At 37.0% G+C, this 19577-nt stretch overlaps 1 protein-coding gene across 5 annotated transcripts in view; it reads right to left on the bottom strand.

Moving 5' to 3' along the window:
* The window catches only part of DST (dystonin), a 611236-nt gene that overhangs the window by 174463 nt on the left and 417196 nt on the right, over window positions 1–19577 (bottom strand). For 4 of the 5 annotated variants that reach the window (XM_036768011.1, XM_036768012.1, XM_036768013.1 and 1 more), the window contains 5 exons: window positions 19043–19205; window positions 17127–17210; window positions 16241–16348; window positions 15833–15931; window positions 4957–5085 (listed from right to left, as the gene is read on the bottom strand). In XM_036768011.1, the coding sequence (XP_036623906.1) occupies window positions 4957–5085; window positions 15833–15931; window positions 16241–16348; window positions 17127–17210; window positions 19043–19205 (583 nt within the window). Of the gene's footprint in view, window positions 1–4956; window positions 5086–6210; window positions 8116–8861; window positions 11577–15832; window positions 15932–16240; window positions 16349–17126; window positions 17211–19042; window positions 19206–19577 lie in introns of those variants that run through there. The other variant, XM_036768010.1, reaches the window with a different exon arrangement.

Raw genomic sequence — 19577 nt, 5'->3', positions numbered from 1 at the left:
CTTACAAGTAGAAAGAGGCTTACCCTCAAACAGATCTAAGCTATTTGCTTTGGTAGTCAGTGTGGAGGCAATGATACTTTTTTTCTGAATTCCATGTTTCGGGAGTAGCCCTCACCTACCACAAACCTGCATTCACAAGATGTATTTAGAACCAGACAGAACCTCAGAGGCTACTAGTTCAACCCTTTCATTTTGCAGATGAGGAAACTGAGGCAAAGGGAGGTTAATTATTTGCCCAAGTCACCCTGGTAGTATGCATAAGAGCTGGGATTTGCACCCAAGGTCCTCTGAAAGCAGAGTAAATTTTTTCCCCATTATGGGGAGTCTTCTAACTCTGGGAGCTCCCTACTTTAGTGAAAGCATAGAACTAGATACTTCCCCTTTCTTCCTCCCTGCCAAAAAAAGAAAAATCAGCCAACCTGAAATAAATAGTGAAGTTAACCTATTCTTAAAAGACCAAGATTTTGTCCCATCCTTTCATATTTCCTCACCAAATTACTTCTTAATTAACTTGTTTCTGACAACAACTTTCCACTGGGCCAATCAATCAACATGCATTTACTAAGTGTTTACTATTTGTCAGGTGCTACCTTTCATCAGCAAAAATACACTGGAAATGTTGTGATGTGAAGCCAACTAAATGAAATGTTTCACTACTGTGAGATCATAAATTTTTTCACTTAATGTCCTAAGAAAAATAGACTCAAACACGATGCCACAGTAACTTTAGAAGTACACAAGTCTTCTCACTAACCTTAAATTTGTTTTAAGACAAAGCATATTGGGCATTCTTACATGTTTTATGACTTAAGCCACATTCTACGTAATAGTAACCAAAATATCCCTCTTAAAGCTTTCAGCTCTCTATTTTCATTTTCAGCTATTTCTATTTTACTCTTTGATCAATTTCATCTCTTAAATGACTAAGGATAGTCATTCACTCACAGGTAAGCATTCCCATGTCTCACACTGCAAAACTAGCAAAGCTGACAGGATCTTGGAGATCGCTCAGTCTGATCTCCTAAGTTTACAGATGATGAAACTGAGGCCGAGTAGGTGAGCCCAAAGTCACATAGCTAATGAGCACCAAAGCCAGCGTTCAATTCCAAGGCTTCCGACTCCAAGACCAATTTTATCTCCTCCATACTATGCTGCTACCTGCTTAATTTGAGATGTGATTCCTTACTGTATCAACCAGAAGCACGCTGAACCTCAGTTAACCTACTTTTACAGGGAACTGTAACGGACAGAGCACTGGACCTGGAATTAGGAAAAACTACGTGCAAATACAGCCTCAGACACTGTTAATGTGTGACCCTGGCAAGTCACTCACCCTCTGCCTACCCCAGTTTTCTCATTCGTAAAATAGGGATAATAATAGAACCTACCTGTAATAATAGCCCAACTCCCAGGGTTGTTATGAAGATAAAATGTGACAATATTTGTAAAGTGTTTTGTAAACCTTAAAGTGCTACATAAATTCTGCTTCTTATTATTAATGATCATTGTCACATCAAGAGTACCACTATCTTGTGGCTCACTTTGCAGTGAAATATCATCATGAAACAGGAAAAGGTTTACACGCTTATATACAAAAGCGGCGTTTTCCTGAGGAGTATTAAATAAGGAACGGACCTATTCTAAAGGGCCATGGGAAGGGTATGCTCGTAGCTTTATTTTTAAGAATTCTTTATAAAGAAAGAAGAGGGGGAAATATTGTGATTTTATAACAAAGATGATCTAGGAAAAGGAGCCTGTACTATTGTATACTTTTAATTCGATTAAAACAATAATACATAGAATTGCAATAGCGTGATATAGATGATAGCAGGCCAGGCTTGGCATCAGGAAAACTTGGGTTTAACCATTGCCTTTCCAAGTCACAGTACTTCTCTAAGTTTGTTTCCCCTCATCGGTACAATGGATAGAATCGCTGCAGTGCTTCCCCTTCCCTAGTGAGGACTATAAGACTCAAGTAAGATAATGCATGTAGTATGTTTTGAAAGCTTCATAGGTTATTATTATACTTATGAGAAGCAACATGGTAGAGTAGATAATCACTTTAGAATAATGAAGATCTGGGTTCAAGTCCTATCTCTGACATAACTACATGAACATGGGTATCTCTTAGTGTCCTGGATAACTCTCTAAAATTACAGATTACAGAAGGGCTGTCATTCTCTATCAGGGGAGTGTGGTATAGTGGAGTAAGGAGTGCTTCTATCATCAGAAAATGTGGGTTCAAATCCTATCTCTGATTCTTCCTGCCTGCATAACCTCGGGCAAGACATTTAACTTACCTAAGCTTCATAGTCCTATCTGTAAAATCTCTAACGTTATAAGGGAGTTTCACTATCATATTTAGACAATGTGGGAGAAAAAGGGGTCATTTGGTGGCATGTGTATAGCAGTGCCTAGCTGGAAGGAAGATCTGTACAACAAGATTTAGGTGCCCATGCTCGCTTCCCTGACAGTGGTTCTCTAACACTGAAAGAGAGGGTAAAACAACAGATCACATTTATACAGCACTTTAGTTTAAAAAGCATTTTGTTTATTTGTAAGATGTCTATGCATCAGCTCAGGAACATTTGTAGTGCCTTTGTAAACTATAAAGCACCATATAAATGTGAGCTATGTGGTTCCTCTGTCTCTACTTTCCATACCTTTATACTGGCTATCTCTAACGCCTGAAATCTTAACCCTCTTTAGTTCTATCTCCTAATATCCCCAGCTTCTTTTAAGTCTCAGTTCAAAAGCCACCTTTGGCAAACAGTCTTTCTTGGTCCCCTACACCTACCGCCCCAGCCATATGAGCCTTCGTCTCTCTGTCTCTCTCTCTCTGTCTCTCTCTCTCATTCTTCTCTTCCAGGAATTCTTATCCATTTTTGTGTCATGGAAGTCTGGTGAAACCTATAAACCCTTTCTCAGTATCTTTTCTTTTAAAATAATTGAAGGAAATATAATTTTCACTTAGAAGTTAGTGAAAATAAAGATGTAATTTTTTTCCATCCAAATTCAGAGCTTCCCTAAAGACCCCCAAGAAAGTAATGTGGAAACGTTTTACGTGATTGCACACATATAACCTATATCTGATTGCGTACCACCTCAGGGAGGAGAGAGGGAAGGAGGAAGGCATAAAATTTGGAACTCAAAACTTTAAAAAAAGTTAAAAAATTGTTTTTAACATGTAATTGGGGGGAATAAAATATATATTTAAAAAGACCCCCAAGGTGTCTGTAAACTTCAGGTTAAGTATCCCTTTTCTACTATATCTTATGTGTATCTTTTTGTTTACATATGGTGTCACCCATTAAAATGCAAGCTCTGTGAGAGTAAGGACTGTTGTTGCATTCATTCATTTTCTTTTTATTCCTAGGACTTAGCATACTAGATTTATGAGTGCTCTTGAACTGCCTGACTGATGGAATTATTGCTAAGAAAACAATCCTCAGGGAAGTAGGTTTAGAGGACTAACTCTCACAATGAAGATCACTCTCACTGAGGCTCCAAGACTTAAAGTCTTCATGCCTAGGGTCACATATCTAGTAAGTGTCAGAGCCAGAAAACGCTCCTTACTCAGCAAGGAAAAAAATATAGAATGAGCAGTAGGAATGGCGGCCTGAGTGATGAGCAGCAGGAAGAGAAGATACCCTCACTGCTCCACCAGAGTTTATGCAGCAAATTACAATAGATGCTAGTGGAGCACAAAGACCTCACCGATATGATGATCCCAAGTAGGAATGGAACAAACAACTCTTTTGTTAAAGTTTAATTAAAAAGTCCATCTAGGATAAAAATACATAAGAAGTAATTGCTTTATTTAAGCAACAAAAATAGCAATTTATATCATGCTTTAAGGTTTTCAAAGTGCTTTACACGTATTATCTTACTGGATCCTCACAATAATCCTTCAAAGTATGTATCCCTGTGGTTATTATTATCTCCATATTAATAGATCAGGACCTGAAGGTCATAAAGTTCCAGTGAAAAGAGCAATGGATGTATAGTCAGAGGACCTGGGTTCAAATTCCACCTCTGAAGATTACTGCTTTTATGACCTTTGTAACATCACTTAACCTCCCTTGGCCTCAGTCTCATCTGTAAAATGGGGGATTAGGACTAGATGGCATCTAAGGACTCTCCCAGCTCTAAATCTATGATCTTATGACTTGGCCAGAATACCAGAGGCAGGATTTGAACTCGCGGCTCTCCTAATTCCCAATTCAGTGTTTTTCCAACTCCATGTTGTATCTTGCAGGACAGAGAAGATCTAGCATTTGGGAAGGTAAGATATAAACTTTCTAGTAACCAATCTGACATCTACATTCCCTCTATATTTAAGATGCTTATGAAAAGTACGTCAACTGATTTACATACTCAAAATTACTTTACACTCTTTGAACTAATTTGCACATGATCTGTTATCTCTCATCTCATCTTTGTACCTGGCTGTGCATGTCTGGTATACTTTGCTTCCTCATCTCTGCCTTGAGGAATCATCAGCTTCCTTCAAGACTTATCTAAAGTGTCACCTTCTTCAGGCTTCTAGAACCTTTCCTCTAAGGTTATCTTCCATCTGTTCTGTAGGTATGTATGTTGCATGCAACTATTTATTTACATGTTGTCTCCCCAATTACAATGTAAACTCCTGGAGGACAGGGACTTTTGTGTCTTTCTTTTGTATCTCTACTCCTTAGTACAGTGCCTGGCACATAATGTACACTAAATAAATGCTTGTTGATTTTTTCCTACTTTTGCTTTAAAATTTTTTTTAGTCTTTTCATGTTCAGAAATCTCTAAGAACAAGAATTCATATCCTATTCATATCCTAAACATGACGAAGCTATCTTATTAATAGTCCATTTTTTTATTTTGGAAAGGAAATAGAGTGACTTTAGTTTCTTAGTATAATCCAGGAAGCAGGTGTAACCCCAGACAGACACCATGAGTGAGTACCTGCTGCTTTGAGAAGGATGATTTGCCAGCCTTCTCGCCTTCTTTTAATGTCTTGCTAATATTTGACACCCATTTCTGTATCTCTTTGGCTTTTTCAACATGTTCTTTCTTTTCTTCTTCCAGTGATTTCTGGCAAGCATGAGTTGTAAAAAAAAATATATTAAAAGTTGTTGAGGTGTTAGATCCTGCTTAGCAAACAAACGTGTGAAAAACAGCATTATCAATACCAGGGCTAGTGAAATGTTTTATTCATTGACATAACCACACATACCACATGGTACTCTGCTGTGATAAAGATCCACGCTTTCTCTGGAAAGGGGGCACCAAATGTTTGCAATGGCAACCAAAGCTGTGGATCAATGCTTCAAGTCACACCAAAAATTTGCAGAAAGATCAATCTAACTTTCTGGTGGTTGTTCAACATGACAAAGCATAAATTATGGCTTTATTCAAGATCTAAAAAAATCTTTGAATTGCTGCCTTTGCATTAGCATTACAAGTCAAGAGTCACTGATATAGAAGAGTCTTGAATAGGTTATCAAGTCAGAGGAATATAGAACATAATCACAGAAGTAAAATACACAGAAAATATTAAGATTTCCAGCAATATCTAATCAAATAACAATGAGCCAACACTTCCACCCACCCCCTTACTACCACAAATATATTTTAAATTGCTTAGCATTTTAATTCATGGTCTTGAAAATAAATGCAACTTTTATGAACTGTTTTGACATGTCTGGAGGTGTAGTATGTACAAGAAAACTCAAAATGATTTTATTTTTCAATACAGTCTGAAATTCAGAAGACCTAGATACACTAGGCCAGCTGCAGATCTTTCTCTCTTTTCTGTTCTTGGTTCTGCTCCAAAATCACCTTATGGTTGATCTCAGAGTACTGCATCATTCAGGAAATGGGGGCCCCTCACCAAAGGCCAGGGCTGGCTGGTAAAGATTAGAATAGCTCTGAAGGAGTGAGAGGACATCACGAACTTGATTGAGCTCCTGCTGGCCACGTTTGGATACAGAAGATGATTTATCCTAATCAGGTTTACCGAACTAATCTCAAAGCTAAATGAAACCATTTCAATCCTTCTTCAGCCATGCTTATGCTGTTTCAAATATAACAAACACTCTTAGAAGCCAGCAGTTTCCAACCCAACAAGAAACCAATAGTGAGTACATAAAGAATTTCTTATAACTGAATGACTAAAAGGAGGTAATATACTAAGCACTACTGTAATGTCACTGAATTTTATGAAGAGTAGTAGAGACTGGAAATCCCAGACATGAGGGGTTCTGATGCTTCTAGGAGTCTTAGTCCTGTGTGAAAATCAAAATCTGCTTTCTCTAAGGCTTCTTTGTAGGTCAACTTCCTCTTAGTTTTGGGGCAAATTATATCTCTAACATGGCACTTTTGATCTTTGAGCTTTGAAGCAGTGAGGACATCAAGGATCCCTTCTTTGAGAGCTTCTTCTATTGATAACCTCATGTTAGACTGTGGATGGATTAACCCACCTGTCAAGTGCTGGAACTCCAAACATCGAATCCCAAGTTCTATGCTCAGAACACTTGTGCTCACAGCTTCAACCACCGACATAGTCTTGTTAGTGACCGGATGAGTAATCCCCCTGAATACCACCTCACATTGCCGTAGTTGTTGGGCACATGACTCATCAATTAACCCTCTATGCAAAGCTTCAGTCACCCTGAACTTTTTGCCTGTAAGTGGATCAATGATACCACCCGTACTGACTTGAGCTTCAAGGCATCTCAGGGCAGTAATCCGATCAATCAAATTTCTGCGTGAAGCTTTGAGAACTGAGATCCTTTCACCAGAATCAGATAGCCAGTACCCTGCAATTGGGCTGTTTAAATCCTTCTTTGGAACTAACTTACTCAGCAAAGTATCAGCAAGCTCAGTGGGTGTGATGATACCTTCCTGACATTTCTTAACCAGGGCCTTATCAATCACTCCTTGTTCTACTGCCTCACTGATACTAAACTGCAATCCTGTTTTAACATCAGTCAGCAGGTGAGAAGCCTTTCCACAGGAATCAAAGAATGTGGCTTCCTTCCACTCGTACTGCTGTCTGGAGAGCTCAAGATAGGTGTTTTTCTCAATAAGACTCCTTTGGAAAGCTTCAAATGCAGTCAGTTCTGCTCCCGTCTTTATGTCTACTACAGAAATTTTCTGAGCCTTTTCCACAGAGAGATTGGAAATTTTCCTTTCTCCAAATGGAAGCAAGAAGCATCTACTGTCTATGTCAAAGACACACATTCTCAGCAGTTCTGAGTAATAGAGAACTTGTTTGTTATTGGGGTTAGGGAAAGCTCTGGTGTTGCTTGATGGTTCGTGTAAGAATTGTAAAATGGCATTATTCAGCAAGCCCAGCTGCACAGCTATTTCTGGAGGTACTCGAACACTTCTCACAGAATCAATGACTCCCCCGCATGCAACCTGGGCCTCCAAGATATGCTTTCCTTTTCTTCTTTCGAGCAGCCTGCTCTCAATAGCTTGAAATACTGACAACTTCTTTGAACCATGTGAATATCCTAGGACTGCCTTCTCAGCTTCAAGAAGCCGACTTTTGAATTCATTATCAACAACCCCCTTAATAAGTGCATCCTCCACAGAATATTTCTGCCCTGAGATAGGATCAATAATAAAGCCTGTTGCTGCTTGAGCTTCTAAAAATGCTAAGGCCAGGGCTTTATCTATAATTATTTTCTTGGCTGCTAAGGTGAATGTCATTCTTTCTTTGGTAGACTCCAGGTATAACCCTGCAATTGCAGTGGATTTAGTCAAAAACTTGCTAAGACTTTTCTGTATGTCTTCCACAGACTTGAGACCAAGACGCAGCTGCTCAACAGTGCCCATGTCTAGAAGCTTCACCTCAACCAACTGCCTGGCCGTGACCATGTGTCTGAGACCCTGAAATTTAAATTCGTCATCTGTGACGGAATAACTTCTGCTAACACTCTGGAAGTTGTCTTGTTCTAAATTGGTAGAATTCAACTTAGGCAATTCTCCTCTCTTGAATCCATCTGAGGTTCTGAATACTTCGAGTATTCGCTCTTCATGATCTGGAACTAAGTCTTTTTCTTGCTTTAATGTTGTGACTTCAACATGCATATCATACTGCTTGTTCTTAGCTATCTGTAAACAGGAATTTATAAAATGATAAGGAATTGATCTGAAGAACTGCATCCACCCTTAACCCAAATATCATGCCTCAAAGAACAGAGAGTAGAAATTGTAAAGAAGACAGTTATGACTAGAATCATAGATCTAAGAATTGCAAGCATCCTTAAAAGATATCTAGTCCAATCCCTTCATACGGATGAGGAACTGAGGCTCGAGGAGGTTAAGTGACTTACTGAAAGTCACACACATAATAAGTATAAAAGGAAGAATATGATTCCAGAGCCCATGATCTTTTCACTGCACCTTACTTCCCTTATAGAAAAGGCTTTACAGAAATAAAAACTCTGAAATTTTCTCATTATCTCAACTTTTGAGATTAAATGACTAAAATTAAATCTGTTACGCTGCAAATTAGGAATTACTTTTGGTTAATTCTTCTATGTTTCTCCTTGCCTCCACATTGTACAAAATATCAATTCTTAAAGCCCTGTGGAAATTCATTATATATCTGTACATGTTTAATCTCAATACTTTTAAAGATATAACATCTAAGATGCAAACAAATCTACCACATACTGGGAAAGTGTAGCAGCATTATTTTCCCAACTAAAACTATAAAGCAATAATTATAATAATTAAATGTGTGCTAAATGAATAAATTAATATTTTAAAATAATCAATAGAGCACTAAAGAAAACAGGGAAAAAAACAGGAAACTGGCCTGAAAATGCTAATGGTTGACAGAAAGTAGAGTATACCTCCAAAGGCTTCATGAGTTTCACCAGTTCCATTTCAGAGGTGTCATCTTGATATCTAACAGGTGATAGGGAATTGTATAGAGCTTTATCTCTTATCTTTTCTATTTCTGAAAGTCTTGTAATTGGGTTTGTTTCATCAAAAGTTATCTGCAACTCAGTACTTGTCTGAGAAAAATACTCAGAATAGCATTGCTGGCTTTTTTCATCCTCCAGTGTAGCTCTTGGTAGCTGGAATTGGACTTCCTTGGCTGTCTGTTCAGCACCCTTATGGAGCCTTTTTTCATCTAGTTGCTCACTCAGAAACCCTTTTGATTCCCATCTCAACAGAGGAGATTGTGCCTTTTGTTGAAGTTGCTCCATTCCCCTAGAGGAGAGGTCACCATAGTATTTATACTCATTTACTTTCCTTTCAAAGTCTGGTTTGAAGCTGCAATCTTTAGTCAAATTCTTTCTCTGGATCTCACTCTGAAGCAAAACTAACTGGTGTTCATGCTCCTTTACCTGCTGGTCCATTTTTTGCTTCAAGTTCGCAACTTCACGTTTCTGTGCCATCAGCTCCTCTTCAAGTTTACAACATTTTTGGTAATGATGTGCTTCCACATTCTTTCCTTGTTGCATTTGTTCTCGATACTGCTGAAGCCTTCCTTCTAATTCTTTAATATCTGTTTCATATAACTTAGCATTCTCTTGGGCTATACAGTTTTCTCGCTGAAGAGATACAAAATCAAGTTTTATGCCTGAAAGATCATTTTCAGTGATGACTTTGGAGTCCATTAATTTTTCTACCTTCTTCCTAAATTCCTCTGCAGAGCGTTTGAACTTAGCAGATTCTTCCTGAAATAGAACCATCTTTTGGTGTGCCATCTGCTCCTCTATAGTCTTTAGGTGCAATTCATCTTGGACCTTCTTCAACCTATTATTTAATTCCTGCACTTGGGCTTCCTGGATCTTTACCTTCTTCTCACCGAGTCTCTTTTCCTCTTTGGATGCATTCAGCTCTGCATTCAGATTTCTAACCTCCTTCTCAGTATTCTGGATAATAATGTCCTGCTGGTCACACTTCTGTTTAAATTCATTAACCAGACTTTGAGTTCTGGCCAAGTCTTCTTCCAGACATTTGATTTTCCTGAGGAAATCTTGTTCTGTTTTTGTCTGCTTGTGCAAGTGTTCATTTGTGTTACGGAGCTGTTCTTTAAAACCGTCTGCCTGAGTTTTTAGGATGTCACATTTTTGCTGAATAGTTTGTTTCTCCAGCACGATCTTCTCCGAGTCTGACTGAATTCTCTGCATCATCAATTTGGTTTCATTATTTTGTCTGGTGAGCTCATCCACTTTCTGTTTTAACATCTCTGCCCATTCATTGCTTTTTTCCAAGTCTTCATTAAGTTTCTGGATTTTTTCATTGTTTTCTTTTTCTGCTTTGATATTTTGAAGTAATTGTTCATGGCTTTTATCAAATGCTTCTGTCAAGATATGTTCTGATCTCCCTAGGCAGGATCTTGCCCTTTCATCAGCTAATGCCTTCTCATGCTGAAGAGTGGAGACCTTGGAATTCAAATGCTGAATGTTCATTTCAGCTAGTGCCTGAGCTTGAGTGATTTGGTCCACTTCTCTTTTCAGCTTCCCCTTTTCCTGGTGGAGAGATTCCAACTCCACTTGATAATGATGTTTCATTTTCTTCAGATCATTAGCTTCCTGCATTACCTCTTGAGCTCTATCCGTCGTCTGGTTCAACTGCCTATTAAGGTCTCTTAACTGTCGAGAGTAGCCCTGCTCTACCTGGTCTTTCTTCTCCAACTCCAACTTGAGGCACCTTAACGTATTATTTGTTTCATCTAACTTTTCTTTTAGCAAACGAGCCTTTTCCTCAGATGACGTCTTTTGAAGTTGAAGGGCATTCAGCTCATATTTTAGCTCCCCTACCTCCTTTTCAGCCTTTTTGTTGGCAAGAGTTAGTTCATGGACCTGATGCTTCAGTTCATCAGCTTTCTGCTTTCCATGTGTATCCTGTATGGTCACGCAGGTTGGCAATGTGCTTTCTCCACTAGAGAGCTGGATTTCTGTTATTTTTCTCCTGGCTTCAGTTTCAATTTTTTGCTTTTCTTGCAACTGTTTCTCTGCAACTTTCTTTTGAAATTCAAGATCTCCTTCCATCTGCTTTATCAGTTTTAAGAGTTCTTCCTCACTCTCCTTTTTTCTTCTTAGTTCTGCCATCAACATGCTTTTCTGATGCTCCAAGTCACTGAGGCTTGTGTCTTTTCTTTTAAGACGGTCTTCCAAGGTCCTTCGAGTAATTGTGTGCTCCTCTAACTGCTGCCGGAAATTTCGGAGGTTTTCTTCAACCACAGCTCTCTTAGCTTCTGCCTCTGACGTCAGCCGCTTCACACGCTCTAACTCTTGCTCTGCTGCTATCTTCTCCTTCACAATGTTCTCAAGCTCACAGCGATATTGCTTGGCTTCACTCTCAGCCCTTATTTTCTTCAATGCAATATCTTCCACATTTCTCTGTTGCTTCCTCAGCTCATTTTCTGCAGCTGCCTTTACTTTGGGAAGTTCTTGCTCTACCTGGAACTTCTGCTTTCTTAGCTCATCTAACATCTTCTCTAGCTCACTAATCTTTCCTGTGAGTTTGTTGTTCTCCACCACTGTTGCTTTCTGTTGCTGAAGCAGCTCTGAATAGGCTCCATGTTCAGATGTCTCCTTACATCTTTTAATCTATAAGAAATTTATTAAAAATATCAAGTCTGTTCTGCTACAATTGTAGTCCAGAATATCTGAAGCAAAGCTCATCAAAGTACTTACAAACCAAGGATGCCAAAGTGCAGAGTAAGCCAACACCACCACCACCACTACCACCACCACCACCACCTTCTCCAGATAGGAAGCTTCATAAAGTAACCATTAGTTGCAAGCAGAAAACACCCTTCATAAGAGGAATTCATAATACACACAAAAAATGTGAATAATCTTTTTTGTTTCTAAGGAATGATTTTCTTAAAACATATAAGAATGGAGGGATCTTAATGAACATTTAATCTAAACTCATTTTACAAATAATGACAATGAGTGAGGTCTCAAGGGGTTAAGAAGTAACTTGCCCATGGCTCAGAGTTAGCCTCCTGATCCACAGTCCGGTGTTCTTGTTATATACCACACTATTCATCTGTTAACAACACAGGTTGTGCTAAATACAAAGAACATAACACGCAGAAATAAAATAAATATGAACAATTCAGTGTTTATTGGCCAACCCTACGAAAAGTAAAACATATGTCTTGTGATGTGAAATTTTTTAAAATTAAACAAAATACAGAGATTTAAAAGTAATCTACAAATTAGTAAATACTCATGAAATATAGCTAAGTCCAGATTGCTGTGAATAATGAATCCCCAAAAGTGGTCACATTAGTTGAATTTGCATGGAATATTTCCATTGGAGTGGAAGGAATGACCATGTGTTACACAATTATAACTTTGAATGGTGAGAATCTGATTATCTGTGAATATTTCTGGAGATTCATTGTTCAAACTAATCCAGACTCGGCTAAACCTGGGTAGGGAGAAGAAAAGGAATAAAGAAATATGCAACTTCTAAAGCCTAAATTCTTTACCAGATATGCTCCTCATCTCAATAAATTTGCTAATGCAAAGGCAGTTATATTCCCTGACGGTTGCTTTATTTTTTTGAATAAACATGTTCGTCTTTTATATACTCAGAGATTCTCTTCTGTGATGCACATAAATTCTAATCCATTCTGAATTCAGGTATTTTTGCCATTCTTTTTTATGCGATAAGATCAGGATTTTTAAAAATGTACCTATGGTTTCAGCTCCAAAGTATGATAAGAGATAAGTATATTAAGTTCTGTTACATAATCATAGTTTAAATAATGCAGGAATCATCTGACATTTACATAATATATGAAACACAAAGTGAAGCGAATTAGAATTGCTTGATCATTGAAATTTCATTAATATTCATTATGTGCCACAGTCCTGTTAATTTTACTCAATTAACTTAAATCATTTTAAAACAAATTAGCCATGCATATTAAACTTGATTAGAGATTTAAAAACTCATCTAGACTGGAGCTTTCGGTAATTTTTATTTGCCTGGTAGACTGTACATCTTACAGTTTTTCTCTTTATCAGTTTAATATTTCCATATTCTCCAATGGCATCTTAACAGCCTCCATTAAATAATTCTAGTAGATCTAGATGTGTCATTGTGGCATGGAAGTGACCATGACTTCTCAAAAGCTACATCAATTAAACCAAAGCACTGGGAGACCATTCCAGGCTTGCAACTTTGAGTATAGGCCTGATGATACTCTACGGCTGCTATTCTGGGACCAGCCCAGTTAAGTGCTGGGAGGCGTATTATCAGACTAGTTTCCAGTTAATGCCTTATTTCACTTCCAACAACTCATAAAGACTATCAACCCATTAAAGGCCACATCTTGGGAAATTTGCAAACATGAGATTTTTTTTCTAAATATTTTAAGTACTGTTCACATGAAACAAAGCTCTGGAGTAGTCTACTAATCGATTTTACAGCAGTAGCAATGACTGCCTTCATTTGCAAAACAAATATTTCAGTCTAAAAATTCCGTGTTCCAGCAAAAAGACCTATCCTAAGTGCAATTTTTCATGGTTCTAGTTAAAAAATGCCTTTAACATCTTGCTCCTCATTTTTTCATCTACTTTTTCACTAGTTCATATTCTAAGTGAAAAAAAAAATCTCATCGCAGGGGGGAGGACAGTAGAAGTGGAAACAAACTTGCTTTAGATTCACCCAGTTATCTATAGCAAGTTCAAAGAAAATTATAGATTATTCATGCTGTAAAGGACCTCAGAAACTATATAGTTCAACTCCCTGATTTTACAAATAAGAAAGCTGAGGCTTAGAGAGTGACACAGTGAGAAGTAGAGGTGAGATATGAATGTAGGTTTCCAAAAATTTAAATATGGTACATGTTCCTTCCACTAAACCACACTGCTTCTTTACCTTTAAAATGCTTTCTGAATTTAAAATGAGCATATCTGTAGATACAATGCATAATTTAATGACATTTTAGAAACATTAAAGACTGCATCATATAAGCTCTAAGGAGAATGGGATAATGGCAAATATCTGAAATCAGATGTATTTAATAAACAGGGAAAGGAGAATTAAATTATCTTAATTTTATGTGAGGAATTATTAATACAATCAAGATATATAGGCAATATTTGAAATGAAGCAGGATCTTAAAAATGAAAAAACTGGGACAAAATTATTAATGTTTTATTATGGAGATTAGAAAAGTCACTTAGTTAATTTGACTATAAAGTAAAGCTAATTATACTGTTTTGCAGTTAGACTTGTTAGTAATATTGGTGCAGAAGAAACCTGTTAACTCAGAACAGACCAAAATAGTTATGAAGGTTGTCACACTCTTAGGAAGAAACTCCCTCTACCAGAAATTCATTACTATTAAAATTTCCTTTTTGTTCTGTTAGGTGATAGCAAGCCAAAAAAATGGACTTTACAGCATAAAATCAGAAAATTAGAATTTGAACAATAAAGCCAATTTGAGAGAACTTATTAAGAACAACTAATACCACACATATTTGTTTTTGAAATTCAGCTATTATCATACTATCTTTGTCTGTTCTGAGATGAGTGAGAACAAGAATACCCAGAAAGAAAGACACAAGGGACAAATAGACTTTTAAAATTATATACTTTTTCTATATGCATAGATATTAAAAATGCAACTCTATAGTTGAAGTCATTCGCTTTGGTGTAGTTATCAAAAAGTCTATTTATCTCATACTGCATCAAATGCCCTCTAGAAAAACGGTCTAACAGTTCTTAAAAAATAGCACAGAATTGTTTTATACCACCACCTGTTTTTTTCCAAAATCAATGGTTTGTATGTATGGGTTTTTTTCCTTTGAAGCTCTGACTTCACAAAGAACTATGATTTAAAAACACACACACAAATATCTCTGTCTATTATTTTACTGAGACACTGTAGTAACTGTAAATGCATCCTAGACTTCAAAGAAAATTTGCCATGAGAAAGTAGAAGGGAAAAAATCTGCAACAATACTTAAACTTTAACCACAGTTATATTTATATATATACATATATATATAAATTAAGTTCAACAAACCCCAACCCTAAACTAAAGAGGATTATTTTGTGCCTGATAAAGTGTCCAGAAACAGCTAAGCCTCCTTTTATTTCTACTATTGTTCAATGATTACTCATATCATGCCAGCCATACCATGGGATAAATTACTCTTCTTGCCTTAAAAAACATGAGTGGGCTAATAGTTTAGTTCCCAGTCTTAGTAATATCATGGTGAGGAATAAATAGTAAATATCTGTAGTCCCAATATTTTCAATGTTCATCTCTACATTTATCTCTATAAATATCTCAACATCTATCTCTATCATTTTTCTTAAAATATTTTACTATGTTTGTCATATTTAAGTCGAGGCCAACCTCTTACTATCAGATTAAAATAGTTATAAATATAATTAATAGAAAATTAAACTTTTTAAGAAAGACCTAAAGCTGAACCACAAATAAATTCTGAGAACTAAGAATTCTATATATGAAAAACATTTGGAAGAACTACTATATCCAATACTGGCTTTTAAAAAAATTAACTACAAAAACTCAACAAGTCTGTGTTGGAGGTATGTGCCTACTAATGTAAAACCATGTTGGTATAAAATCACATCCAGTTCAAAAATCACTGTCATCATTTTTTTTTCTGATACATACCCTTAACTTTCACCATAATTAATTTTTCGAACTTTCTTTAAAAAACCTAACTACTATTTGTAATCATCTATTTACACTGAAGCTTTTAATGCAAGGAAATTAATGTTCAATTTTTATTAAACTCACATGGAGACTCATGACCATTTTTTTCTCTTTTGAAAACAATTTCCTATTAAATTTAAGGGTTACCTCCTCTTCTTCCAGTCTTTTCAAAGAGTCGCCAGCAAATTTAATATATTGAGTCATTAGGGTAACCAGAGCTGTGTAGCGGGTTCTTAAGTCCATGAACTGTCAAAAATAACCACAGACACAAAAATGTAAAGTTACAACTATTCTTAATAATTTTAACATTAAAGTAATGTTATAAAATATTAGCCCAACTTTCAGATAATTCCCTTACAGCAGGCTAACTCACAAGAATTTACTCAGTGCTGATGTTTGATATCTTTCAAATACAATTGTGCAATTTCCTGTGGATTTTTTCAAATCCATTACTGTTAACGAATCTTCAATTAATACAAAAGTCATCTCTGTGCTTCCTTTAAGATTTAACATCTATTAGCATGAATGAGTCTATTTAAAAAGCATCTCTATTACCTCTTGTATGATGAGGTCAGCTGAGCTCTGCATCCTTCTGCGTTTCACTGGGGATTTCTGCTGTGAGTCTACCATAGCCCGATAGGTCATTGTCTGTAATTCATAGTCCTGTATAATGAAGTCAAGCAATTAAGTTTACAAAAGGCAAGCTAAGTTGGTAGGCCTTTGAATTAACTAAAGGAATTCTCAGAAACATGGTTCTACGATTTATTAAGCGCACCAGAAATAAACTGTAGTGTAGCTGCTAAGTTTTGAGTAAAAAATATGTTACCAAAATGTACTTTTTTATGGGGTCTAATCTAAGAGTTGCTCCTTCTGTGGCAACATAGTCCTGGTCATGCAATCAGTGAAGTCTTCAAGGTATTGGGGAAATTCCGGAGGGAAACAGGCCCATTACACACAAGTTTCTGAAATTATATGGGTCACAAAAGTTTTAATGCAGTTTTTACCTTAATAACTACCATTAATTAACTTATATCTGCACTAAGACTTTGGGATACCCTGTACTTGGCCACAATCTCTCCTTTGCTCTAAGACTGGAACTAGGCCATTAGGGAAGAAAAAGCATTAGAATTATTTTATAAGTCAGTGGCACCTTCTGGAATTCTTCAACTGTGTTGAGACAGAAAAGCAAAGATAACATGACAAAAAGAAGATTCCACCTCCTAAACTTTGAAGTCAACCTTGGTGGAAAGAACCAACACATTGGAGCAATTAATCTTCTGAATCAAATGGAAACAATGGCACAGAATACAGGACCTATGTCTAAAAATGGGTATCCCTTTCTTACATAAAGAAGAAAAGACTCATACCACCCTTCAGGATATTGTAATGAATCACACAACTGATACCAAATTTGACTCAGTAATGCTACAGTATTCCTTACCTTCACAGCAGCTGCATACTGTTCTGAATATTTTTGGCACTCATCCATTTTGTTCTGTTTCATTTCTATTTCAGATACCAATATCTATAAGCAAAGATATAATTTAAGAGAAAACAATCATTTAACAGAGATAATTAAAACAAGAAAGTTAACATAAAAACTTCTTTCCAATTTGTTGGAATAATGCCAAATCAGTGGCTGCTATAACCTCTTAATTTAATACTCTAGCTCCCTACTTCATAGTAATTTACATGTGATTTTATATATGGGTAAAGCTGATGATCTCTTAGAGAACTTAAAAACGACGTTTGTTTTCCCTGGTCCTGAAGGAAGGGAACTTGTGAAAACAACATATGCACTGGAGCACGAGATCATCCTTCCTTCGGTAACTCCTCATCCCATCTCCTCACTTCAAACAGGGCACACAAAGGAAGACAAGTTGAATATTATTGGTATAGGGCCCATTATAATCTACATCTACAGAGCCATGTGTGTTGGTAACCAAAAATGGGCTCCTTAGCACTTAGTCAACAAGTGCCCTTGACTAGTTTGGCTTTTTCCCCTGAACTGAATGCTGTTTGTATATTGGGTTGGAGTAAGCTTGTCGGCCCCTTCACCTTGCTTCCCTTGCTTAAGCTGATCGAAATAACCTGTGCTTTCCCGGTCAACCCCTTCACCTTGCTTAAGCAGATTGAAAGAACCTGTGCTTTCCCTAGCGTACCTTACACCCCCGCAGAAGCCAGATGGTTAAAAACAGCTTCCGCTGGAGCCAGAGGCTGCTACAGCTACAGCCACAGCCGAAGCTGAAGCAGGAGCTGCCAGTAGCAGAGCTGATCTACGGAAGGAAGCTGAACAAGGACTTCAGGCCAGTGGGTAATCTTTTTACCATAGAGGGGGAAGCATGATTTTGCTTTACACCATCATGCTTCTCTGTAGCCTCCTGGTTACTCTTGTAAGGTGTACTTATTGGGCCTGGAAGCTGTTGATCAATATGTCAAAATGGGGATGCTGGTTCATAGGTTGGTTACTGTGGAGCCTAAATATATGCTTTGATTCTTCTGCCTCTTATCTTGAGAATTTCTTATATCCAGCGGTTCCGAACCTTTCAGACATATATATGATCCTCTTTGAGATTATAAACTCTGCCCTCCTAATACACCATGGCACCAGTAATTCTAGTACTTTTCTCTAACTCAAGGATCCATATGCACACAAACCAAGGAAAATGTCTTTTGGTCAAAGCATATCACCAAAAAGAAAATGTTCTGTTGAGATAACTAAGCCAAATTTTGGGTAAGAAAAGGGAAAATGTACCAAGCTGAGGAAAGATGAGAAGTCTAACTTAGGCCAGGATCAACAGTTCCAAGCCACTGAAGATCCAAACTGCAAGATTTGCCCTGGTGCTAACACAACCTCAAGAATTTTCTAGACTATACATTATTCATCTTCTTTGAACAGACCCCATCTGAGTTGCCCTTGCTCTCCTCCTACCCAAGACTAAGGAGAACTGATCAATTTTCAAGGATGAGGCAAAGACACTAATCTCTCCAACTGTACTGTTTAGTTTCTTGCCACTCATCGCTCTTGTTTATCAAAGGCCTATTTATCAAATGCCTGGTCCCTGTATATAACACAGGAAAAGCACAAAAGCAAATGAGTTCAGCATGTGTGACTTACATGTCTGTTTCTATTTGAAAGCCATCCAAACGTGCTGCCTAATTTTCTGTGTAATCTAGCAACAGATTTGAAAATTTAAAATTAAATAAAATGGATGATACGTGTGAATAGACTCTATTTTAATTTACTGACCAATCTATTATTTATGGGCATGCAAAATTGTGTTTCTTCAGGGGATTGGAGGATGATGGAGAGAATATAGTAGTCACAGACTTGGTATAAGGAAGTATTTTTCATACCTTCTGTTGATTCAGTTGTGTTGCCAATGTTTTACTATTCTCAGGTTGGTTTTCCTGAATCTTTCTCTGAGTATCTTCGACATGCTGAATCCAATCATCCAGAGGATGATACGTGTCTCTGTAGTACTTCAAAGACTTGCCAATAGTTTCCAAGTCACGTAATCTTGGTTGCATTTGAGAAAAAGAATTATCAGTGGGAAATTAACTTGGAACTTCCAAAGATATCCCTGAGTAATAACATTTAAAGCTTTTTGAGAGAAAAAAGTCAAAACTATAGCTTTGGGCCATTATCATTAATTAGTATTTACTGAATACATGCCACAAGCATGGCATAACCAATTAGCTTTGTTAACACTGACATGGTTCAGTGCCTAATTCACTGAAAGGAGGATAAATAATGATGGGTTCCAATACAAGAACTTTGTTACTTTAAGCAAATCATAGTCAACTGTGCTTCAGTTTTCACAGCTTTAAAAAAGATAATTCCCACATTTATATGCCTTACAAATAAAAATTATTTTAATTTTTGTGGTAG

Source organism: Trichosurus vulpecula, chromosome 7 (genome assembly GCF_011100635.1).
Source record: "Trichosurus vulpecula isolate mTriVul1 chromosome 7, mTriVul1.pri, whole genome shotgun sequence".
Lineage (NCBI taxonomy): Eukaryota > Metazoa > Chordata > Mammalia > Diprotodontia > Phalangeridae > Trichosurus > Trichosurus vulpecula.
This window is presented reverse-complemented; position numbering and strand designations above follow the sequence as displayed.